This window comes from Danio rerio, chromosome 2 (genome assembly GCF_052040795.2).
Source record: "Danio rerio strain M-AB ecotype USA chromosome 2, GRCz13ab, whole genome shotgun sequence".
Classification (NCBI taxonomy): domain Eukaryota; kingdom Metazoa; phylum Chordata; class Actinopteri; order Cypriniformes; family Danionidae; genus Danio; species Danio rerio.
The window spans coordinates 18,821,363-18,848,942 of NC_141022.1; the positions used below are offsets into that span (position 1 = coordinate 18,821,363).

Here is a 27,580-nt window from a genome sequence, read left to right on the forward strand (position 1 = left end):
TGGATATAATAAATAACACTGTTAATAATAATAACAACATTATACAAAAGCAAATTGTTATGAATGAACCGAAAAAGCCTTCCGAGATGAAGGCATAAAAGCAGTATTTTTTCATATTTATGTAGGCTAGTGTAACGGGGAGACTGACACGGAGGGATCCATTTGCAGTATTTATTAAGTCACACTTTACTCAACATACAACACGCACGACTGTGCGAACATACAACATACACAGCAATGAATATGGGCTGGCGATTGACAGACACAGAGTGATTACCAGGCATGGGTCAGCGGCAGGCAGCGTGATTCAGAGTCCGTGTAACAGGCTTGGGTCGAGGGCAGGCAGCGAGTATCAGAGTGTGTGAAACAGGCTTTAAGTCGTGGGCAGGCAGAAGGCAGAGCAGAGTCAGGAAACGGGCTGAAGTAGTAAACAGGAGATCAGGCAGGATAGAACGCTCAGTAATGCTGGCCGGGGCTAAACAAGACTTCGCAAGGGTGTGTGAGTGTGAGCTGCTTATAAAGGGTACGTGGGTCATTAACGGAATGGAGATCAGGTGTGCTGGAATCAGAGTGAAGGGATGACGTAATGTTAAAAGTCTGGAGATGGTGGCCTCTGCTGGCCAGCGAGGGGAATGACTGGGACTGAGTCGGTGACAGCTAGAAAATAATATGTTTTGTAATATTTTAGTCCTTTATATTTATATCCTATATATATATATATATATATATATATATATATATATATATATATATATATATATATATATATATATATATATATATATATATATATATATCCCTAATATTTAAATTTTTTCATATGTAAAGATATTTGCATATTGCTCTTTTAGACCAGAACGCCTAAGGGCGCACATATGAGCACAAATGCATTTGCTATTTAAACAACGTGGTGCAAAACACCACGTGCTGAAACTAGCAAATAACATTTGCACCGCTCCTTGCGCCGCATTGCGCCTGGTGTATGATAGGGCCCCATATGTTTTGCTCGTCTAGAAAATTCCTCTATTTAAGAATTTTTAGATATCTGGACCAGAAACAAGACAAAAAATCTAAATAAGAAAATTGTTTTTTGCAGTGTAGGGGTGGTCCACTATGCTGTCATATTTTAAACTTTAGTTGATGTGTAATGTAGCTGTGTAAATATAAACAACATCTCTGAATGAAATACTCAAAGTTCAATGCAAAGGGAGACATTGGCTTTTACAGAGTTAGCTTAGCAAATCCTACAGCGAACGAAGTTTGGGGACAACAAAAAAATACATCCGGGCTAGAGATGACAAGGGCTTCAGGTTACGCGCATTTACAACATGCATACACCCTGTGCAGCAAAGGAGCGTGGCCAGAGGTGCTGTAATGTTACAGCAGAGAAAGCTAAAATGCCATCTAAATGCTGCTATTTCTACAGAGCTTGTTCGGTTTGTGTATTTGGGCTTCTAAAGGACATGACACAAAGAGAGAAGTGCTTACAATTTCATTTAATTATGTTCCAAAGCATTATAAAAAAAATATATATATAGCTCTAGCATTTGACAAAGGACAGCTTCTAGAATCTCTCTCTCAGTTCAGTGCTGGATTCAGCTAAAAACTCAAAGAAGCAGCAGCTCCAACCATGATAGACGAAGCTGTGGATTGTGAGCCACAACCTGTAAGTATTTTTATTTGTTAAAATTGATCTATTACATGCACTAGCGTTGTAGCGTTAATGCTTGAAGCAAGGACGTAAACAAGGATGCAAACAATAGGACATGCTGTTTGGCACCGTTAACAATTTAGCTAAAAATTCACATGTTCAGCTGTTTATGAACCTCTGTAAACACACAATCTTCATCAGTGCTGCAGTGTCTCTCTCTATGCAGCAGCTTTCCCTGCATTCTGCATCTCAAATAACAAACTCGCAAAGAATATGTGAACGTTTCATATTACTTAAACATGCTTATTCCGAAAATATGTGAAATACACTCAACAGATGTTATTTTATAGAGCAAGCATGAGGTTCAGCAGTGTCTGTTTCATTTTCTGTCTGATTCAGGCACAAACTGATATGGCAGCTACTCTGACAATATTAGCACAACAAAGGCAAAGTGCATGATAGAGGCATCACACCTTTTCCTATATATGTCGTTTTCATATTAGCAGAGTAGTTGTATATAATCAAAGTAAGATATATGAAAAAATTTGTTTTTTTTACAAATTAAGCAAGAGCATGCATTGCATTGAATCTTATAAACACAGCCAAGCCTTAAAAACACTCTTGACCACATCTTTAAGCACCTTTCAAGCACTTTGCAGGTGCATTTGCAAACTTTTACAGCACTTTACAAGTGTGGAAAATTGCATATATACACACTTATATTACATACATATATTTTGATTCCTTGCACTGCTGCTCACTCATGAAATGGTAGTCTCCATGCAGCAAAAATATGCATTTTAATATTTTATAAATAGTCCTATTATGATTATCTATTTAGTAGTATCAATTCCTCATCTGAAAGAAACTTTAAGCATTTTTTTCCAAAATCGAAGCACTTTTCAAACCTTGAAATTACTAGACTAAAGCATTTTCAAGAATTTTTAGCACCCATACAAACACTAAATAAAATGTATATAAGTATATGCTTTATTTTTTAAAGCACCCTCACTTTACAGCATTTTTACCCAAAAAAAGTATACAAATATGCAGGTTTTAGAGATGTTCTTCAGTTCTTCTGGATTTAGTCTGCTTCTATTTGTTTGTCTGTAAAGACTGAATGCTGGAGAGATCAGATGTCTTTCTGGAGCACTGACTGCTGTCAAAGAAAAATCTAAACTAGATTATTACAATTAATAGCAAATATGCAGTTGAAGTCAAAATTATTAAACCCCCTGTTTATTTTTCCCCCAATTTCTGTTTAACGAAGAGAATATTTTTTCAACACATTTCTAAACATAATAGTTTTAATAACTCATTTCTAATAACTGATTTATTTTATCTTTGCTATGATGACAGTAAATAATATTTGACTAGATATTTTCAAGACACTTCTATACAGCTTAAAGTGACATTTAAAGGTTTAACTGAGTTAATTAGGTTAACTAGGCAGGTTGGGGTAATTAGGCAAGTTATTCTATAACGATTCTGTAGACTACCAAAAAAAATTTGCTAAAAAAGGGCAAATAATATTGACCTTAAAATGGTGTTAAAAAAATTTAAAACTGCTTTTATTCAGGCTGAAATAAAACAAATAAGACTTTATCCTAAAGAAAAAATATTATCAGACATTCTGTAAAAATATCCTTGCTCTGTTAAACATCATTTGGGAAATATTTAAAAAAGAAAAAAAAAATTAAAGGGGGACTAATAATTCTGATAGAAAACACTTTCTTAAAGACCAATTTAGTTGGTAAAACTACTAATGATTTAAGGTTGTACTGCCTATATACTGAACCAAACGACAATCCTCAAGTCCATTGACAAACACACATGCCCTTAGCCATAAGTCGTCAAAAACTGTGCAGTGTGAGTGTTTGAACAGCTTTTCTGTTCCCTACATTAGTCTGTTCTGTCAGGAGTGCTCTTTCTAGCCCTGCAGGGCTGTGCTGATGATTCTGCATGGCTGCAGATGTGTCCTGTGAGGACAGTCAAACAATAGCTGAACTCCTCTGTGAAAACAGCTCCGTCCCTCACAGCACAAAGAACACTTCAGTTCATGTTTAAACCCACACAAGACCAGGCCTTTAGCCACTGCACTTCCCAGGAAGTGAAATCCTAGATGGAAGCTGGTTGAGAGTCGGTTATTTATGTGGCTCAGGGAATTATTGTATTACAAGCACTAACAAAGACAGTCCAAACATCCAGAAAGAGGTTTTACAAGGGAAGCTTGTGGAAATAAATGAGATATTGATAACAGGTGACCTTCAGAGGCCAGACCACAACCACATCAGCCTGACACGTACAAGTGTCTGCAAACCACGAGAAGACGTGTATTAAACAAACTGTGTTTTTCCATGGGAAATGTGAATAGAGATCTTCAGACATCTATCATAAAATAATATCTATAAAAGGTAATACTGATGTACAGTGGTTGCAAACTGTGTTGTTTAAACCCCTCTGCTTGAAACAAACCATTTGAGTAATGACAGATTGTAGTATGGCTGCAAAATATATAGTTTCAACATTTATATCGCAATGTGCGCATCTGCAATGCACACATCCCAAGGTATAAAATGTTGGGACTGAATAATAGTTGAGCAGGAGCCACAGAGCATGTGATTTGTAGAGTCTCTGCTGGGTTTAACCGTACTACAGTGACGGTTTCCCATTTGCAGTTCTGTGACAAGAGAGTTTAAAACATTCGGGCACAAAAAATTATGATGTTTGGAGGTTGAAAAGATTAATTGTGTTTTATTACTTATACGATTTATAAAAAAAAGTAAAAAAAAACGTCTTTGTCTTGTTTCTTGTCCAAATATCTACATTTCAAAGCCAAAACAAGATTATTTTGCTCACCCTATTGGCAGATCATTTTGCTTTCTTTTAATTTAAAACCTCAATTTTGACTTAGTCTGTCAGAAAGTTAAAACAAAACAATTTTAAAGCTGCAAGCAGCCATGAAAGGGACCTCGCACCTTGGCTTACCACCTCCCGGTGGCTTTAGGATGACAGAGAACAATAGACAATAATAATTTAAGCTGAAAATCTAAGACAATTGCAGATTTATGAAAAACTGTCAACAGGTGGCGCTATGACTGAGACTAAATATTGGCATGTATGTCTCCAGGAGAGGAATCTAATCGAACCTGTGAATTTTCCGGCAGATTAGACATTTTGTGGCTGAGTTGAAAGTAGAACTTAGAAGAGCATAGAACTTTGTCAGTCATCCTCGAACATGCAGTTCAACGAAAACTCTAGATCAGGGGTCATCAATCTCGGTCCTGGAGGGCCCGTGTCCCTGCAGGGTTTAGCTCCAGCTTGCTTCAACACTCCTGGCTGGGTGTTTTTCAAGTATACCTAATAAGACCTTGATTAGCTCATTCAGGTGTGTTTGATTAGGGTTGGAGCTAAAATCTGTAAGACGCCGGCCCTCCATGAACAAGTTTGGTGACCCCTGCTCTAGATCTTTCACAATTTCACATCACAAAGGTCTTTGAATTTTACTGGCATTTACTGGAATTTTACTTGGATTCAATGTGATGAAATTTCTAGGAGGAGTTTGTTATATTGTAAAATATGCTATTTACTGTTGTCAGCAGGTGGCGCTATAACTATAACTGGATATTGGCATGGAAATGGGTTCAGGTCTTACTAAACTTGTGGATTTTGATGCATATCAGACAATGCACGCCTGCGTTATATCAACTTGCTGATTTATGGCGAAACATTAATGTTTGTGAGGCCGCCATGGACGCCCTTCAACCAAAACTCTAGGGGCCCTATCATACACCCAGCGCAATGTGGCGCAAGGCGTGGCGCAATACTTGTTTGCTAGTTTCAGCTTGGCGCAAGAGTCGTTTTGAGGCGTTGCGCCACGCTCTTTAAATAGCAAATGCATTTGCGCTCATATGTGCGCCCACAGGCGTTCTGGTCTAAAAAGGAAGACATTCTTAGGCGCATTGCTGGCGCGTTGCTATTTTGAGAAACTATAATAGATTTTTCATTAGACCAAAACAAACCCAGTCTAAACTCACATAAACTCGCAGAGTTGCCCCTCGCTTACACACTACTTAATAGCCTACACACAAGATTTAGAGCAATACGCAAATATCTTTACATATGAAAAAATTTAAATATTAAGGATAAGCCTATATATAGAATATAATAAGAATATATATAGGATATAAATATAAAGGACTAAAATATTACAAAACATATTATTTTCTAGCCAACATAAATATGAAAAACCACAGCTTTTATGCCTTTTCAATTCATTTATTACAGTTTGCTTTTGTATAATGTTATTATTATTAGCAGTATTATTTATTATATCCATATTTATATTTGTTTTATTAAAAACAAGCTTAGATTTTCCCACCTGCAGGTTTTAGACCATATGGGGCACAGCATGTGTTTTAGGATATAACTCAGGTTTTTGAGCACACTTAGTAATTATTGTTCATTTATTAGTTTGCTGGAAATTAAAACTGAATTTAGAAATAGTTTTGAAACAAATATTTGCGCTGAACAAACGAAATTAATTATTTATAGGCTAATTGATGTCTGTGCGTAAAGGTTTCCCTATCCAAGAGCGAAAGTGAAAGTAGATCGATTATCTCTCATTATTCCGCGGTAGATGCACTGGTTAATTGTATTCTGTTAAAAAAACTATTAACTGTTATCTTGTGAAATGCTCAGTTTTTCCACTTACACTACCTTTACGTCATGTAAATAGCAAATGCGCTTATGGCGCGACGCAGCTGGCTCTTGAAGGGAATGGGAGATGAGACTCCAATTGGTTTTATTCTCAGGACACACCTATACCTCATTAAGAAAATAAACTCAACACTTTTAGACCATGCGCCACGGTGCAAAGCAGATTTTCCCGTCCTTAAATCAGCAAATATGGATTCTGATACGCCCTAAAAGCATTTGCGCCCTGCGCTTTCCGTTTTGTGCATGGACCATAAAAATAGAGCCCTAGATCTTCACAATTAAACATCGCCAAAGCCTTTAGATGACAATACCCAATTTAGGTGTTGATTTGATAAAATCCCTGAGGGAGTTTGTTAAAATACAATGCCTGGATTTGGCAAAAACGGCCCTTTTTAAAAAAAAGAACGTTAAAAATATCTGACTTCTTGTTTGGTTTTTGATTTTGCTCCGACAGACTTTTTTATAGGCATTGGCATGTTTGATGTGTGTGCTAATTTTCGTACATATTCGTGAAATTTAGCTCGGGAGGAAATAAGTGAAGCGTACACAGATGGCACTGTCAAGTCATTTTGCCACACCCACTTCCAAAACCTATAATAAACATAAATTTACACCACTTCTGATGCATGTGCAAAGGTTTGTTAGTTTGAGCATTTTTAGACCCTTAAAAGTGCAATTCATTTTACAGAGAAGAAGAAACCAAGCAATTCCAATAGGGCCTACGGACTATAGGTGTTAAGTCCCTAATTATTACTTGATCTTAGGTTTTTTTTTTTTTTTTAGATATTTGGAGAAGAAATGAGACAAAGCAAAGTGAGAAAAGCATGTTTTGCCTGGAAATTATTACATTTCTGTACCTAAATAATGTTAGACTCCCCAGAAAACCGTCAAATTGAGCTAATCAAACTATCTTGTGAAATTGTATACATATTACAATATTTATTAGAGAAAAATACACATATCACAATATCAGATTTTTCTATTATCGTGCGGCACTAGATATAAGACTCGTCCACTGGCATGATTGTCTGGAAATTGTGCATATTTGAATATAAATATATAAATATATATACAAGTCTCGGTCACACTTTACAGTAAGGTTCATTACTGTTAATTAATGCATTTACTAACATGAACAAACAATGAACAATACATTTACTACTGTATTTATTCCTGTAAGTAAATGTTAGATAATGAAAATACAGTTGTTCATTGTTAGTTCATGTTAACTCATGGTGCATTAACTAATGTTAACAAGCATGGACTTAAATGTTAATAAAGCATTAGTAAATGTTCAATTATGATTAATAAATGCAGTACAAGTGTTGTTCATGATTAGTTCATGTTAGTAAATGCATTAACTAATGAACCTTATTGTAAAGTGTTAACCAAGTCTCTCAATGACAACTTGTGAACGGGTGTTTTAAAGACTATATCCTTCAAAAATGAACAATGCTATACCAGTGCTTAAATATTGCGTACATATCAGACAATATGTACAACATTACTACGGTGTAACTTTTAATACAATCTGTAAAACATTTGCTATGTTATGTTTTCATCTAAAGATGCTAATTAAATTTATTTGCAAAACTGGAATATTGCATAAAACATTTGTGAATAAACCAACTTTTTCATCCCATAAGTCAAAGAAAAATAATCATCTTTTCCTGATAAACTGTTGCCGTAATGTGTTGCGGTAGGAGAACCTGTGCGAGTTTTTTTTTTTACTTGTGCCTCAGAAGAAAAAGAAATGAATGCGTGGTGGCCTTTGGTCGGCCCACTGCTTTGTTCATTAATGCATCCATCACACACATTTCTATCATCACATGATCTCTTATAACAAAACCACATGACTTTTGTTAATGCTAATACAATCATTTATGCTGTAAAATAGTTTTATAATAGTTTTAAAATAGTTTATGCGTTTTAGTTTTATATTTTTTCATCAAACAAAAACTTTATCTTTCTCAATTATGTAAATGGTCACCTTCTGAATGATTTTGAGATAATGAGCCTTAAAGTTTTTGCATTCCACAGCAAACAGTATGTGTGTTCTTTTAAATAAAAAGTCTTAAAATGTAAACAACTTATAAAAAATCCCATAATGTAAATGAGTTGTCATTTAATAAGAATATGGCAATAACTCAATTTTGACTAAAATGTTAGATAGAACCTTATAATTTTAAGGTGACAAAATATTTTTTGTGTGCATTTTCAAAATGTATGTGCGTTTTGACATTTTCATCAAGCTTTTTTATGCAATAATTCAAAATGGGCATAAAAAGAAATGGATGGAAACATAGCTACTGTCTTAACTTTTTCAATCTCTCTGAAAATTAATTGTGGAATAGTCTCTAGTCTTTTTTTTTAAACACAGTAAAATAAAGTGAACAAAGACCAAGTTCTTGCTTTGCGCATCTGGAGCTTCATCAAAAATAAACTTCATGCACTGCTTTGTAGAGATCATAAAGGCGATGCATTGTTTTGTCTGAAAACTCTTGTCTCAGAGTGTCATTTGGTTTATGCATAATCCTGAGTTTAACTCTCTTGGTATATATTTACCTACTACATTCGCAAATCAGTCGATGTAGAGGTAGGTGCTGATCATCTTTCACGGGGAAGGACTTTAGTTACACTATCATGTAATAAAACGGCTCATTTCGCAACTAGTCATTTTGGCAGATTGCCTTTAATATACTGAATAATGATAAAGTTGTGTTCTGAAACTTTTTTTTTTTTTGTCCGCATGTCAACAATATGTACATGTATATACATCAACAAGATCAAGAGAAATTAGATTTCTTCACTGCCCCTTAAAGCCACAAAGAATTAACTATAACAAAAACAAAACCGATAAAGTCATAACTATTCATGAATAGCAGTGTTCCCACCAAAACTATAATGACGACAATATTGGAGTATAGCATTCCAAGTTCTAGCTAATTAATGATTAAGAAAAACATAATTTGTGATGCTGATCATAATGCGGCAAGTACAATAAAGAGAATGGAATTGTAAATTAGATTCTCTGGTCAGCAGTGTCACCCTCCCCCTCCATCAATACATACTGTCTGACCCATATTCAGCCAATAATGTTCACCCATTTACAACAAGCATTATGACAGATAATTCAGTTACTACTGTACTTGTGGTTTCAAAAATATATATATTTTTTATATTAATTATTATCAAATTTATTTTAAGACATTTTAAAAGACCAAGTGTAATAAACAACTGGAAAGGGAAACCACACATTAAATTTACTTAAATTTAAAGAAAGATGAATGTTTTTTATAAAAATACAAATCCAGCTTTGAACAGATCTCCATTTCTTTTTCATACATTTCACACAATGATAAAAATAGTATAATAACTCTGCTCCAAAACACTAAAAAAGCAGAAAAACAAATATCTAAAATCACTGTATTCTAAATAAGGATGAATTGCACAAAATTAAAAATCTATCTTTGTTCACTGTTTATAATGAATATATAACAAACAAACAAACATACATACATGTAAACATACATGTACAGTTGATGTCAGAATTATTAGCCCCCTTGTTTATTTTTGTCCTAAATTTCTGATTAATGGTTATTATTATTTTAATTTCTTAACATAATAGTTTTAATAACTCATTTATTTAACTCATTATCTTTGTCATGATGACAGTAAATAATATTTTATGAAAATGTCCTTGCTCTGTTAAACATCATTTGGGAAATAATTTAAAAAGAAAAGAAAATTCAAAGGGGGCTAATAATTCTGAATTCAAATGTGTGTGTGTGTGTGTGTGTGTGTGTGTGTGTGTGTGTGTGTGTGTGTGTGTGTGTGTGTGTGTGTGTGTGTGTGTGTGTGTGTGTGTGTGTGTGTGTGTGTGTGTGACACATATACACAAATTATAAATGTAGTGATATTAGAATATGCTGATTTTCGAAATATATATATATATATATATATATATATATATATATATATATATATATATATATATATATATATATATATATTTATATATATATATATATATATATATATATTTATATATATATATATATATATATATATTTATATATATATATATATATATATATATATATATATATATATATATATATATATATATATATATATATATATATATATATATATATATATACACACACACACACACACAGTATAAGTGATATTACCATTAAAATGACCTATTAAATAGACTATTTTTCATTACCTTTCCAAAATCACGGACATCAAAGAGATCGAAGGCCTCAAACAAGTCACTCTTCTTCATCCCAAATTCTTCACAGCATGCAGACAGGAATGTACGGATATTCTTCAGACAGAGAAACTAAAAGATCAAAAAATTGACTTTGTTAAAACAATTTTCTAATATTTCAGCTCAAATTTAGACAATCCCTTTACCCGTGGGTCATTAACATTTAGACATTTACTAAAGTGATTTTATTATCTACTAAGCTTAGCAAATACAAGTAAAGTGTAAACTTGAGAATTTCAAAAAGCTTTTGTGAAAATGAACTGTTAAAACATGGGTGAAATAATGTTTCATTTAGTGTATGCTGTAAAAGCAAATGTTGGGTTTCACACATTTGATTTGTGTTAAGACGACATGAAGGAATTAAGTAAACCGATTAATACTTACAAATTTTTACAAATGTAAGTGGATTAAACATCAATAAAACAGTTAAGTTGTTTAATTGTGTTGATTCAGCTTATTTTAATCAAGCAGTTTAAACAAACAGCAAACGTCATTTTTGAGTGTAACAGATACGCTTAGGTTGAAATGAAACAACATCATTATTCTGACCAGCACTTCAAATATATAACAATCAAGCGGTTATTCTAAATTGTATCATACCTTACATAATTATAAGCTAATTATTACAGGCTGTACTGTGATAATTAAATTGAGTCTTTGTTTGAATTACATATTTTTTGGCAAATAAGTTACATGACATTTTAGCTGTCTTCTGTAAACCATGATAAAAAAATTTTTGAATCAAGATTAAAGTAATATTAAAGAATGTATATGTAATGGGATTTGAAATGGAAGAGCTTTTTGGAAAAAGAACAAATAGTTGAAAATGGGAATGTATAGCCAGGACAAAAGTACTTAAGTCATATCACAGAGATCGTCTGTGGAAATTTGGAAAACAAATTAGTGGACTCATTAAGTCTAACAGCTTTTCCTTCAGTAGATGAGGAAAGGAGATTTACAAATAAATCACAAACGGTCTCTATTGCCTAATTGGTGCGGTTGACTAATTTTCAACTTCTTTTAAAGAGCAAAACTTTAACGCAGAAAATGACATGAGATTTTGCTTTTAGGTTATGATGTTGCAATGACAGCAGAAACTGAATAAAACTTAAGCAAATGTGAGCTAATCCCAAAGCACAAAAAGCACACTCATCAAAAAAAGCCTTTTTTGCATGAGTCAGATAAGTGTCAGGAATGTCTCAAGGGATGTTTCTAAAAATCGCTTTCTTCCGCTGTCTGATGGAGACTAACCGTGTCTCGTCAATCCAGAAGGGTGGATTTTTGAGTTTAAAAATCAGTCAGATCAAAGTTGGATTTTATCTGGTCGCTGGAGCGAAGCAGGGGCATCTGGGAAGAGTTGTTTAGGGCCTGGGCAAACTGCCTGAGACGTCTCAGCCCTAAACACTTGCTTACACAGCAGCGAATCAGACGGAACATTCATCTGGATGACTTTTGGGTCCATACCAAGACACCATGTACGTTTAAAAATTGATGTTTCATTAGCTCAGTGTTTGCCTAGTTTTGCAGACTGACTGAATGATTAAGTTTTACAAAGAGAGCTGTGTGGATCTACCACTGAGCCCTTTGTCCGACACGCTGGAACTGGGACCACTTGTGTGCTATGAAGACACTGGCTAGTACTATGAAGCCTTATAACATTCTGGTGCTGTTCGGTTACTTTTTAATGGAACAGTTTATGTTATAGTTTTTCAGCCTTTTTTATTTTATGATAATGGAGTTTGTAGAGATTTTAGTCATTAATAATCTAAAAACCACAAACATAGAAAAAGACACTGAAAAAATCACGCTGAGCTTCATGATCAAAAAAGAAAACTCATTTATTTCTATTCATTAATTTATGTTTAAATACTGATTAATAAATGATTGATCAATTTAATCTTTAATTCTGAAACACAGCTCTCATTTAATAAAGCTTTCCTTTCATTTTACAGTTTGGACATTTTTACAGTAGATTTTACAGTAAAATTATTGTTTATTTAGCTAATTAAAGTAGTGAACAAAATCAAAGTAAGGCTTATTACGATAACTTTTATGAACTTTTGAGATCCACTTCATATGTTGACTACTGTTAAATACTGTAAATGTTCAATAGTTGTCATATTTAATTCAACTTAACAGACATATTTATGTAAAAATGAAACTCTATCATGTACATATTAAAATGCATAACATTCAATTTTAACAAAAAAAAAATGTATTAAAAACTTCCAGACGAATGTGGGTAAAACTATAGCGGAGGCTTAGTGGCAATGTTAATGTCATCAAATTTACTCTTTTTCTAAAAATGCCTTTAAAATGTCTTTGTATATATAAACCATTGTTACTGAATGCAATTTTACTGGGTATTTTCTGTAAATCATTGCAAAAACATGATAGTCATTCGCACAAGAGGGTTAGGTTAAGTAAACTTACTTGCATAATAATGAGCAAGTTAAAACAGGGTATATACAGGAATTAGAGAGTAAAATTCAATACCTTTTAAGACCTTTTTATCACTCCTTTCGAACATAATAAGAGCTCATCGTCACTTTGTCTGAACCGGTTTTGGCAAAATTTTAAATATATTCATTAAAAATGGATTGTAAGAAACTGATCCTAAACTAAAACATTATTCATATACTTTCGTCTATAGAACGCAGAATTAATTGTTCTGCCTTCATTACTGCAGTAAAAAAAGCAGTGTGACATCAAGTACAGCAAGATTTTATCAATTTCATAAACTAAACAGCATGCCAAAATGTCAAACTTTAGCAAACAACTGTGATTAACCTTATAACTGTATAATCAAAACTGATGAAAAATTTAATACCTTGTAACAGCATTTAAGACTTTTAAAGGGCCTTAAATTTCTCTAAATTGATTTATCAACTAGTAATACCCCGCAGACACCCTGTAAAACAAGTTTAATGATAGATATGGAAAAAAATATTCATACTGCAGAGTAATCCAATGGGGGATAAGTCACAAGTTATGTCAGTAGGTTAGAATAATAGCAAGGACGTTATTACAGTTAGTAATAATAAAGCATTATATGCTGTCTGCATTCACCTGTGACATCTGTGGTCTGAGATTGATCTCCTTCAGGTTAATGGTGTCTGGTCTGAGATTGTTCAGCAGCTGGCACAGAAGCACCCCATCCCGAAGAGTTTGGGCCAAATCAAAAACCTGCGCCGAGTCCGCCGTGACCCGATGATTCCGGGGCAAAACTTTACAATTGATCAGCCACAGACTGCACTGCCTCCAGTACTCCATAATGCAGGTGTTAAATTAAAATGAACAACTTTTATGAAAATTAGACTCCGTCAAAGGAAGCTTGATGTAGAAACACGCGAAGGGAAGCGCGCACCTTGCGTGATATTTGGCATCCGTCTTTTTTTCTTTCTGAGCTCGCGCTTGAAGTTGACAAAGCCGTAGCTCGTGTGTACTAGTTTGGTTTATCCGTGGTCTAGCGGGACTACAAATCCCCATCAGCTGAGTTACGTATTCTACTATGGCAACGGTTTATAATAAATGAGTCGTGCGACGTGCCTCTGATCTTCGGCGAAGTCTTATGAATATTAATTAGGTATTGATTACGTTGCGTGGTTGATCTTCCAATCACAAAAGTCTTCCTCATGAATATTAAAATCCATGCCATCCTTTTCTGTTGGTTTCGATCTGATGCAAATAAACTATTTGTTTTTACATATTTTAAATATTTTCGATCTCTACATTTAAACCAAATCAATGTAAAGTTTGCATCAGACAAATGAAGCTGAGGTGAGTTTTGCGAACAAACTTTTTGGTCAGTAGAGTAGTGTAATTTTATTAACAAATAACGTTAAACCTACAAAATGAATATGCTTTGCCTACATCTGTGCATATAAATTGATAGATGTGTAAACAATGATTTCGTAGACAAACAATGCCAAACATTTAGGATTGTTATGAATATAAATACATAGCCACCCGTGTGTGTATATTGTATGTATATGTGTTGCAAATAAATGCTTACATGCAAAGACATTCATAAATAATTCACGTGTAAATAAATAAATCAACTAAAAAGATCCTCCAATCACGAAAGTCTGCCTCGTGAATATTAAAAGCCATCCTTTTCCGTTGGTTCCGATCTGATGCAAATCAGCTTTTACATATTTTAAATGACATATGTATTTATTTTTACCAATAAATAACAGTTTTATTTTTGCTATTTGTAAAGCCTGAAGATAATGGGTAGAATAAAGAACAGCATAAAGAACAAAAAACAGAGCTATTAATTAAGGGACAATTTGGCAGATAGCAGTTCTTTTTCAGACTGGGGTCTGGGGACCCCCACTGCAAATTAGGAATATAAATAGATAAACATTAATGACATAAATAAATAAAAAAAATCATTCAAATAAATAAATATGGGATAATAAAGCAGGATCTTCCCAAGGGTTTTACCAAACTGGGGTCTAGGGACCCCCACTGGAAATTCTGAGAATAAATAAATAAATTAATTAATAAAGAAATAAAGAAATAAATAAAGAAATAAATACGAAAATAAAAAAAAATGAAAATAATCAATTATTTGATTAAGTAAATATATTAGTATAAAAGAAAGCAATAGACCGGATTAAAATGGTCTAAAATTTAATTAAAAAATGTTTAATGCAAAAATATAAAAATATTATTCTAATATGTGATACTAGTTTATTCGATTTTACATTTATACATTGTTTGATTTGATTTAAACTAGTAATACATTTTTATTGCCTGCACTAATGATCATTCAATAACATATCTATAACATATCTATAACATTTGTTTTCCTATCTAAATTAATAAATCGGCGAACAGCAATTATACAATATGTCGTTTTTTTTTTTAAATAATGTTTATTCAATCATTTGTTGTTTATATATTTGAAAATTATTTAAAAACTGTTGATTTTACAAGCATACAAATACAGCAGTGCACGTGCTCTCATGCGTTTATTATCACGTGGTGAATTCCGTCCAACCAGCACGCACTGGAAATCCAGTTCCATAACACAACACTTTCACATTGAATATGTTGTGTAAATTGCCAACTTCAGACTCCGCTGGTCGAAAAATATAGGATTTCAAGGTGATTGTATTTTAAGTTGTATTAGCCACTACACTACAGACTTCGACAGTACACGTTTCCTGCTATTTAACGTGACGTGTACAGCAGCATTGTTAGAATTATTTGGTTCGTGTTAAAGACGTGTTTTTATTTATCTCACCGTCACAGATGGCTCTTGCCCTTTCTAACAGGGCTATCGGAGCGATTATTGGATCAGCTGTTGCCGATGCTGCAGGTTTGCATTACTCACGCATACTACAAAAATACTTGCTAAATGTGTTTATAGTCATTATCTATTGTTGCAGTACAGACAACTGTGTATTTACTTAACCCCTGAGTATAGACCTTTTTCACAGCGGATTTGAACACCGGAAGCGCCCTTCGAAGCAGTGTATCGATATTTCCGGGTTCGCTAGGAGTCGCAGAGACATGACAGCCTCGGGACAGCGGATGACTTTCTCACGGTCAACTTTGCCATAATTTGGACAGGAAGATGTTGTTCGTTGAATGTGTAAAACTGCCTTAATAAAACAGCATTTAAAAGATGATACCGATTTGCACAATTTGTGCAGAAAACGTGTCTTACCGTTTGCAACATCAGGTTCCAGTAAGGTGCACAGCCAACAACATAAGATCTGCTCATTCAAGCCATTCGTAAGCTAGATTAACCTGGCTATTTAACATCCAGCAGAATGAGTTTAATGTCAGTAGTCCCGTCTGTAAACTGTGCTAACCCCCTCCTTCCTTTTTATTCAGAGTCAGATATAGTGAATGGCGAGAGCTATACAGGCGAGTTGCTATCGGTTAATACATTACAGGTTGTTTAATGCTCGTGAGGTTTTCTCAAGTCTGGAAACACGTTAGCTCCTACTCGTGGATAATATTCATTTTTATTATTTATTTAAAGAACAGAAAATAACATTTTACAATACAAAAATGTACATACGAGGAGGTAATTATGAATAAAATACAAATAAAATAAATGAATAAAATACAAATAATCAAAATGTAATAATATGAATGAAATACATTTGTAGAGTTCACACATTTTAAAGTGGGTCGAGTTTCTTGTTTAGAGAGTTGATCCTGGTATTATACAAGCATATTTGTCATCAATACCTTAAAATCTGGTTTCATATTAGTAAATTTACATTTATGAATGTACAATTTTGTTAACAACATAAGCAAATTAAATAAATAAAACTATTTTCCTCTAGATTAGGATAATCAAGTAAAGCCCAAATGTACATTTATCCATAATGAAAGAGGTTTTGAACACAAAAGAATCGTTATTAATACATTTTGCAACTCACCCCATAAGCTGACTATGTACGATGCCAAAATAAGTGTAAAACTGTCTCCTCATATTCGTTACAAAAATACAATTTACATCAATCCCACTTTTAAATTTTTGCAAACAATGTTTTGCTGGATAAAACTTGTGGATGAGTTTATAGGACATTTCTTTAATTCTATTTCTAACATGATATTTCTGTGGTAACAGCCACACTTTTCTTCAATTCACCCTTTAATAAAGACATATAATAAAATTGAATATAAGGTACAGTAATGATTTCTTTTTGGAAAAGAGTATGAATAGCTCTATCATTACTCTTGGTATTTAGTAAAACAAAATTTGCCGACATAAGATTTAGTAATATCAAAAGACAATGCATCAGAAGGATGGTCTTATTAATACCTCTAAATAACATGAATGAATAACATGTCTCTGCAGGAATTGAACCAATAACAGTTGAAAACTTTCTGGGTTATTAAGATTTTGTAATAAAGGACTTCATTGTAAGAAAAGTATACCATCTTTATTATATAACTGACTAAACAAATAATTTTGCTGTCAAACCAATTAAAAAAAAGAGATTTGCATTTGTATGAACTGTCTATTATTCCAAAATAACAACAATTTAGGCATAAATCATGCTTATAGATTAATGACCATGATGAGCACTTGTTTGTGGAAGGCAGATAGCTTAACTGGAGTTTTGTCTATATTATAATTACTCATCAAAATAAACCATAGACCACCAGTCTTTAATAAAACATGATAATCTCCGCTTTGAAGTGCATACAGCATACGAACGTACTCCCGCATATAACTTGAAACGGCATTCAACCCCCTTTAATATTGTCATCCATGCTTTTCCCTGTCCTTCGTCTTTCGGGAGATCGTGGTCATTAAAGTAAGAGTGTCGTTTTTGAGTTGGAGCAGCTGGGAACGCAGCAATCACAGCGATGAGATGACCCTGCCATTCTTTCTTGCTCCGTCGCATTGAAACCGGATGTTGTGGTACACTGCTTCGCTTACCGGAACCAGGAAGTGTGAAAAAGGCCTATTGACGATCAAGAAAATACAAGAGCAATTCCACCGTTATGGGTGTGACATTTGCAGTAAAACACAAGTTCGCATAGAAAGCATATGCATTATATTGAAACTTTTGTTTATATTTTTTCAGAACAACTGACCACAGAGTTACGGGATCAGAAAAATATCAATATGTAAACATGTTTTGTCCTTCAAATGAGGAAAATAAACATGCGTTATGGATGTGACAAAAATTCTGTGGGTTTACAGTATACAGCATACTTTGTAGAAGTTCTGTCTTAAACTGCACAACCCAAAGAAACAATGCTAATCATAAGGATATAAGTTGGATCTCTATTAAACGAAAATTATTGTTTTTATTTAATTTAATATTTTCACATTTATGAGGAAAATGTGTTGTTATGGATGTGACAGATGTGAAATTGCCACTTGTGTGACTTTGGTAAATCAAATAGGATAGATTAAAAAAATTGACAGAAGCAATTTTGTGTGTGTGTGCGTGTGTGTGTGTGTGTGTGTGTGTGTGTGTGTGTGTGTATGTATTTATATATATATATATATATATATATATATATATATATATATATATATATATATATATATATATATATATATATATATATATATATATATATATATATATATATATATATGTATATATATATATATATATATATATATATATATATATATATATATATATATATATATATATATATATATATATATATATATATAAATTAAAGCATTCACACAAAGCTTTTACAATGCATTTAACTAAATACTTCAAGATTTTAAACTTTCAGGCTAAGCTTTCTCAGGCCAACATTTAAGTTTGTTTTTTAAACTTTTTTAGCAAGTTATTAGTATTTGGTAACAGGTAATGTGTCAAACATGGACACTGTAATGTGGTAATTAAACAATCAAAAAAATCTAACATTTCTGACTGAATTTTGTTTGTCTTAAATGTTCTGCAGCTCAGCCGCTCCACTGGGTGTATGACCTGTCAAAGCTGAGTGTTTTACTCTCTCAGAGCCCTCAGCCTGAATTTCGTCCTGAGTCTGCGAACCCATTCTACAGGAGGAACACTGGACAGCAGAGCTGCTACGGGGATCAAGCATTCATTCTCCTGGAGTCACTGTCTGAGTGTGGAGGTGACAAACACAAAACAGACTGGTATGTTTATCACTGTGTTATATGGATGGGATGTTGATCATTCTGTTGTTTTTGTTTATTCAAAAGGTCTGAATGTGGAGGATTTTAAGCAGCGCACCTACAAGTTCTTTGGGCCAGGATCTGAATATGACACACCAGTCAATGATCCTTACAGAGACAAAGGAGGTTGATAAAATAAAGCTTTTTCTTTATTAGTCAAAAGTTTGCAAACATTATATAGCATCAATGTATTTTGCATTTGTTTGATTAAAAACAGTTACTTTGTGAAATTAGATTTAAATTATATTTTAAATATGAAATTTATTCATATTAGGTGATTCAAAGCTGAATATACATCTATTAATTCAGTCTACAGTATTTTATTATCATTCAGAATTGTGTGCTTCTGTATTTTCCCTTATATTACTATTCAGGTTAATTTCTCTTCCATAGTGTGTTTGATTGATGTAGTTTTTTCCAGTTAATTTTAGTGCTTCAAATACTTTTTACAGTTAGGAACTAGTTTCATATTATTAAGATTCCTACTTTGAGTATACTATTGAATACACTATTGAATTAAAAAAGTTGCAAAAATTGTTTAGGTAAACAATAATAACTTGGGCTGGCCAATATGGCCTAAAATCAAAATCTCGATTAATTGAACATTTAAGATAGATTACGATTAATGAACAATTATTTTATTTATTTATATAATGTTTGCCCTCATAGTTACTGACAGGTTTTGTACAGTAAATATGCTCACATAATACAAGTAAGAGATTTTTCAATGGTGCATTAGTTGATTTTAAAGTAATTAAAGGAAACAAACACTATGATTATTTATTGAACATCGTTATTGAACAACTTTAGTTATAACACACATTGCCTAAAATAAATAGTCACTTTTATTTTTATAAAAAAGAGAAAATAAACAACTTTCACTTTTGGAAACAAAATCATATTAAAAGTGAAAAACAAGCAGCATATCATCTAAATGACATAACTTTTGTATATCCTGTAAATAATATTTAAACAGTGTATTTCTTGCATCTTCTGTGAACAAATATTTTAACGTAAATAATAATTTAAATGTATTAGATAATATGCTGTCACAAGGAATCTCTGGCACAGCTTCCAATTATCGTCAATGTAGTCGTCAATCTAATGTCCTACTTGACCAGAGATCAGATGTGGCTGCAGAAGAATAAATGAAGGCTTAACATAGTAGGTCCACACGTGGAAGGGAAAGTAATCGAAAACATTGAATTGGACAATGTAGATCGATTATGGGGGTCTGAATTTCGATTTGCGGTTACTTTCCGATTAATTGCCCAGCCCTAACTATGCTTTCACATTGTTTCACTTTTATATATATATTTTTTACTTTCATATTTTCCATGATTTGTTTAAATTATTTATGACTTGTTTTTTCTCCAGCTCCCAGGCCTCAGTTACCCATTGAGGGACCCTGGAGACATGCAAGTCTTAAGGGCTTTATCAAAAATGTGGATGCCGGCAAAGAGGAGACAGGTACTCTCAGTTCTGTTGTGAGCCAGAAAAGCATCTTAAACATTGTTAATACTGGATAATGTTTTAAATAAATGCTAAAGTAGTTTAATGTTTTCAGCTGTAAATTTCTCAAAGCATTTTATGTGAATTATGGTTTTATTGTGGTACCTTTTAGGTTGTGAAACTGATACCCAAATAGATGGGGTGACAAAGCTGGCTCCGATTGTGGCATGCTATGCTGGAAAGCCAGAGATGCTGGAGAAGGTTGAAGAAGCAGTCCGTGTCACCCAAAACAATGACTTGTGTGTAGCAGAAACACTCGCTGCTGCCAGGTTAGTAATATATCACTGACACCTTGAGATTTGACGTGTACTTACAGTAAAACAGACTTTTAAAAATGTTTTTAATTTCCAATGTTAAGGCCCGTGCACACGAGATGTTTTTTGCTCAAGTTTTCCGTCAACGTTTAACGCCTCGTGACTATATAAAGGGCGTCAATGTAATTGTGCACACCAACGCTCAAAACGCCATGTGCAAAAGCGTCATTTTAAAAGCAACGCCTCAAGGCTCCTACATACCGAGATGCTTTTCGTTTGCGTTTATCGTCAGCGATTTACGAGACGTTTTTCCGCATTCAAACCCAAGCGATTTTCACTGGCGTCAAGCAGAAGAGTATGCAAAATCACTTCTTGAAGTTAGATGGCGCTACACAACTTTAAGCTTCCTTCACCCGCTTGTGACACAGAAGAAGAGGAAGAGAGGAAGTTCACACACTTGTTAAAGTTAGGCTGCGTCCAAAACCGCATACTTGAATACTATATAGTACGCTAAAATCAGTATGTGAGCTGAGTAGTATGTGCGAATTCATAGATTTTGAAAATCAGTATGCCAGAAGTACCCGGATGACTTACTACTTCCAGCGAGATTCTGGAGTCCGCATTCTATGCATGCTGCGCTATCCCATAATGCCCCGCGAGAGAATACATGAATGGAAGTGAGGCGACGCAACTGACGCATGTAGGTCATGTGACCATGACAAAATGGCGGATGTAGTATGTCCAAATTCCATTCATACTTTTCACATTCATACTGTATAGAACATACTTTTCTAACGGTGTAGTACGTTTAAATTCAAATGCAGTACCTACTGAGTAGTAGGCGGTTTCGGACGCAGCCTTACTGTTGACTCGAACAAGCATAGATGGTTCAAGTAGCAGCTCCAGCTTTAGCGATGAAGAAATGATTATTGTTTACAGAGCAATAAGCAGTTTCATGTTCATATCGCCTCTGGGCATCTTCTTCAATGTGCGCTCGCATTGAGTTTTGCGCTTAAGCGCCTCCAAGTGCTGCTTACTGTAACTTCAGCAGCTCCATCCACGTGAACAAAAGTACCAACGTGATTGGTGAAGAAGGTTTTTAACCCGGCACGTCAAATAAAAAAAACGAGCACTCTTCTGCTTGACGCCAGTGAAAATCGCTTGGGTTTGAATGCAGAAAAACATCTTAAAAAACGCTGACGATAAACGCAAATGAAAAGCATCCTGGTGTGTAGGAGCCTTTATACTCAAGGTAGTGAATATAATGTGAAATTGCTTTTTAAACTAGAAAAAAAAAATGAAAAGCGTTGTGTAATTTTGCTTATCATGAATTGATTTGATCACTGTTATCTTTATCAGAGTAAAGAATGAATTTTGATACACAAGGAGGATTTTTTATTGTGATTTAGGAATACTAAGGCACTTAGATTTTTAAAATAATGTGGTGCATAGATGAAACATAATAATGCTGCAACATTACAATTTTTGATTTGAAAAAAAAAAATCATTCAACATAATTTCTGCACCAATTCTGCAATTTTAAAGAGCCCCTAGTATGCATTATAAAAGGTCATATTTTGGTTTTTGAATTCTCCAACAACCAGCCTATATGCAAGTAATGTTAAAACACATTTTCATGTTTTTTAATGTGCAATAGTTTTTACCTAATTTTCCCATTGACTCCCTTACGATTCGTTTAGCGATTCATTTTTTCCACTGCATGGAAGGTAATTTCTAAAACCCATTACATTGGCTCTTTAAAAATGCATCACTACTCTCTTGAATCGACTTTGAGTGTAGTTTTTAACAGCAGATGGCACTGTACAGGCCTATAGCCAGCCTGGTGAATAGGGTGGTTCTTTTTTCTCAAAAAGTGGACTTTTTTGCAGTTATTTTCCATTTAATTATGAGATTTAAATTCTGCATTTTAAGAACTACTTTCAGCTGAATTAGCTTGTCGGGTGGTCATCATAACCACACTTTTTGATGTGCCAAATATATTTCCTAAAGATTTAGAATAAAGAAATGTAAAAAAAAAAAAAAGTACTTATTTTTAAAATACAAAATTATTTTGTATTCATCCTTATTCATTAAAAAAATCATTTAATTTTCCTCAATTTGGCTATTTCAATAAAAAAATTATTAAAACATAATAATAATAATAATAATAATAATAATAATAATAATAGAGAGCTTCCAAATTTTTTGCCAATCTTGTATGGTCCACTTTTTGGTGATCTTTTTCAAAGCTTTTTATTAAGTCCAACATTTAGAATAAAAGTTACTTGTAAAAGGTTATCTCTATTTTAAAACAATACAGTAGCAAAAGATGACTTCTCTTATGTCAGATTGTATATTCGCTTGCACTGCTGGATGTTGAAAAATATTTGTTAGCATTGGCAAAAACTGATTAGCTGAAGTCACACCGAAACGACAGCCAACAGAGGATTCTGCTTGGTCTTTTCAATGGGTTACTCTCACTCTTTATGATGGCATAGCAGTCAAAATAGTACAAATGAGCTCATGTTAGTGAGGGGTGGGTCTTTTGTAACCACCTGAACCACCAGTGGCTACCAGCCTGCTCTATGCTTTACAAACAGCCATACTCTGCATCCAATTCCTTACAAATACCAATTGAACCTAAAATAATCATTAATAAAGTTAGGAAAGGTTTAAGTGAAATTCAAGAGTGTTTATAGTGAGCTGTTTACATGAATTCTCATGACATAAAAGCCAACATACATGACCCACATACTCACTTTGAGTGCACAGTTTAAAAACTAATCTAAAGTGTCATCTGCTCCTTAAAACTAATCTCAATCAATTCAGGCCTAAATAACGATTCATTTTGAAAGTCACAAAATTGATGCAGAATCGATTTCTTTGTTTTTGTCACAGTTCTTATGACTTTCTTCTGATTTTGTTTAGGTTTTTGGAGCATTTCATCCTGAATGGCCCTGATCCCAAAGCTCTGGATGCAGTGTTGAAACAACTCAGTGACCCGGAGAGAAAAAACCCTCAGGAGCTGGACAAAGCTGTAATTGGTATAAATTGTTTTACTAATATTGTGAGCTATACTCTACATTACAAAAGGCAGAATATATCATTTGCCCCTGCATTTTAGTTGTGCCATTTTTGGATACATGTCACACAATATACACAATATAATTATTTATGTTTTCATTTTCTAATTTAGGACACATTCATCAAGTGAAGGACAATCTGAACAAGAAACCTAAAGAGCTCATTCCAGCTGTGTTTCCAAATACCTGAGGTTAGTTACTTCGGGTTAGCTTTAGTGATGAACGAAGGGAAGATTTAATCACTACTAGTCTACAATATTAACTTCTGGCAAGAACTGACATAAAAAGGAAACAGTTGCTCAAAAATGTACACTGAAAATGGCCACAAAGCACAGCTTTCAGGCATCATGTTTATTTTTAGCACAACTGTCAGGAATGGAAAGCACAGGATTGTGGGATATCAAAGGTAGCTATGACGTCTTAAAAAAATCAATCAGATGAAAGTCTTTCAGGAGACAGGAAGTGGGGCTGGATTAGGATGCCTTCCTATCTCACAATGGATCCAGCAAGGCAGTATTTTCCAGCTTTTGGAAGCAGATGATGAAAATGTGCAGTGCTGGGGGCAGAGCTTAAAATTACATTCACCAAGCTCCAAATGCCAGGTTAGAAGTAATAATATGATTCTCGCTATGCCTGAAACATGATATATAATCTGTTGCACAGCACTGCGATCTTTTTACATGATCAGTTCATTAAAATAGCAGTGTTTTCATTTGCTTGAAACTGCGTGGTTTGCTTAAAAATAGTGCATTTGCTCCTGTTGTTTTATAGTAATAATGTTAATAATAAGAACTTTATTATTGTTATTAATAATATCATATTTTTTAAAAAATTATTATCATCATGAAATTGTTTACTGTCCTGTGTTGATATACATTTATTTTAAACATTTTATATTTTTATATGAATATATTTTTAAATATATTATTTAAATTATGTTTAATATAATTTTAATTTCATTTATTAATTAATGACATATGATTGATTAAAAGACATTTTCTTTCCCAGAATATTTTATATGGCCGGTAAATGATCTCAACTCAGTGGCGATTGGCAGGTGTGGCGTAATGTGGTTTTGGGCCCTGTCTGGGGGTACTTCGGGACCAGCGTTGAGAACCAGTCTAAATATGTCAATTTCTATACTATGTAGCTGGTGTTAAACAATTTGTAAGCCAAGTCAGCCTGATTTATAAAGATAATAAAGATAAATCTAGATTAAAAAAAATAGATCTGAATCAGCTAATCAAGGCTTTTAGGCATACTAGAAAGCTGTAGTGTGTTTGATTAGGGTTTGAGTTCAACTCTGCAGGAAGGGTCACCTCAACTGTCAGTAAACTCTCCTGCACCTTTAAATTCAGTTTTGAGTTTGACTGTTAGCCATGACTGGGGTCAGACAGAATCTGTGGAATTTTTTGATATTTCTGCGCAGAATCTTGCTAAAAATCTGTGGAATGATTTTAGGAGTATCATAACACAAAACTTAATAAATAAAATAAAAAGTAATACCTTTTTAACGTTTATTTAATGTTTACAATGCAAATTCAATTAGATTCACTTTATTGGTTAAAAAAATTAAAGTCTCTCAAATAATATCTCTACTAAAAGACAGAAAATATTATATTACAAACTGTATTGTACATAAATCATATAAATATTTTCATATTAGTGAGTAATATTACTAAAATTAATTTAAAACATAAATAATGACATAAATTTACACACACTTAAACAAGTAAATAAATAGAATCAATGATGGGCTAAAAATCTGTGGAATTCTGCATACAGATTCCATGTGGGCCTAGTCATGGCATGGGTATTTAAACGGCTGTATCGCATCTTTCAGGTTTGCCTGGTGCATTCCAAGCAGCTCTGCATGGGGTTCTGACAGCCAGCAGCTATGAGCAGGCTGTCCGGGACACTATGAGCTGTGGCGGGTGCACCTGTAGCAGGAGCTCCTTCATTGGCGCCTGCATCGGAGCTCAGGTAATTCAAAATAACAACCTTCTTATCTGTTTGACATTGTACTATCCATAATGCAAAGTAGTTTATGAGTAATCAAGGATCAATTCAGACTTTGTTGTAGGGCTGCACAATATATTGTTTCAGCTTCGATATTGCTATGTGCACATCCGCAATAGACACATCGCAAAGATATGCAATGTGGAGTCTGAATTATAGTTGATCAGGAGCTGCAGAATTGTATGCAAAAAAAGTTTTTCTTACTTAGAATTTTGGTCTTGTTTCTAGTCCAAATATCCACAGGTCAAAGTGAAAACAAGATTGTTTCACTTCCCCCACTGGCAGATCATTTTTGCATGTTTTAGGGAAAAACTCTTAATTTCCACTTATTTCTTCTGATAGTGAAAACTAAACAATATTTTTACTTGCTCTAAGAATTTTTTTTTTAATTTGAAGTAGAAGCAAGACAAAGTAAGAAAAGCTTTTTTTTTTTGCATTGTGATTGTTTAATTTCTGTAGCTAAATACTGTTAGACTCCCCAGAAAACCATCCAATAGATCTATTCACGCTATTTTTTGAAATCGCAATATGTATCGCAGAAAATAAAATAACACAATATCAGATTTTTTCAATATCATGCAGCCCTATTTTGTAGGTTTTGTAAGGTCTTTAATACTGTGATGTATGTTTTCAGGTTGGACTTGAAGGAATCCCAGCTTCCTGGAAAAGCAAGACATTGAGATGCAACACTTTATTAGATCTTTCCAGAAAAGTGGTTGCTCTCCAACAGATTTAGCTTGTTTTTATGTTCAGGTAATAAGTGGATGCTATCTAAAGAATATGGGATTATACACATTTTTATGAATATTGCCTGCAGATCGTCTTCTGTGACTGTTGTGATTTAGATAAAACAGTTCATGAAAGTTTTAATGTGAAATATTTTGAGGTTAAAACTGATCCTTTTGTTTTATTGAAACACAGCATGACATGCGGAAAATGGAATTCCTTTTGGCATTAAACTTCTGCTTGATGAAAACGTTTTTTTTTTTGGTCTTATTTGTTTTATTATACAGTATTAAAGGGTAAAATAAGCTTAGCTACTTAACAGATACCTAGCAAACTCTTCTTTCTGATAGCACGATTGATTGGCCATTTTAAAAACTTCAGTCAAACATTAAAAACAATTGATCATTCGCGGGACTAATAACAATTATAAAAAATTATTTAACTGGTTTAACGCAAATTAACTGATGAAATTCTGAAGTTGTAGTTAAACATTTAAAGTGAAATCCAAATTTAACTTATAAACATGATCATTACATTGTAATTACTATTATTCAAATTATTAAAAATGGGGGTGGCGCGGTGGTGCAGTGGGTTGTGCTGATGCCTCACTGCAAGAAGGTCGCTGGCTCGAGCCCCAGCTGGGTCAGTTCGCATTTCTGTGTGGAGTTTGCATGTTCTCCCCGTGTT

General features: G+C 33.6%; 2 protein-coding genes across 4 annotated transcripts in view; one reads left to right on the plus strand and one right to left on the minus strand.

Annotated features, from left to right (window-relative positions):
• Positions 1-15,021, minus strand: part of vav3b (vav guanine nucleotide exchange factor 3b) — a 167,174-nt gene extending 152,153 nt beyond the window's left edge. Inside the window, exons 1-3 of one of the 3 annotated variants that reach the window (XM_087239615.1) lie at positions 14,665-14,794; positions 13,719-14,327; positions 10,605-10,721 (exon numbers count right to left, since the gene is read on the minus strand). In XM_087239615.1, coding sequence (XP_087095741.1) covers positions 10,605-10,721; positions 13,719-13,922 — 321 coding nt within the window. In that variant the 5' untranslated portion in view covers positions 13,923-14,327; positions 14,665-14,794. Of the gene's footprint in view, positions 1-10,604; positions 10,722-13,718 lie in introns of all 3 variants that reach the window. The other 2 variants (XM_087239616.1, NM_001126393.1) reach the window with 2 other exon arrangements.
• Positions 15,022-15,628: 607 nt separating this feature from the next.
• selenoj (selenoprotein J) lies at positions 15,629-27,146 on the plus strand. The gene is made up of 10 exons (NM_001193469.1): positions 15,629-15,764; positions 15,912-15,978; positions 19,062-19,238; positions 19,327-19,425; positions 20,677-20,769; positions 20,924-21,080; positions 23,994-24,109; positions 24,262-24,339; positions 25,992-26,131; positions 26,802-27,146. The coding sequence occupies exons 2-10, from the start codon at positions 15,912-15,914 to the stop codon at positions 26,901-26,903; spliced, it is 1,029 nt and encodes a 342-aa protein (NP_001180398.1). The 5' UTR covers positions 15,629-15,764; the 3' UTR covers positions 26,904-27,146.
• The last annotated feature ends 434 nt before the right edge of the window (positions 27,147-27,580 follow it).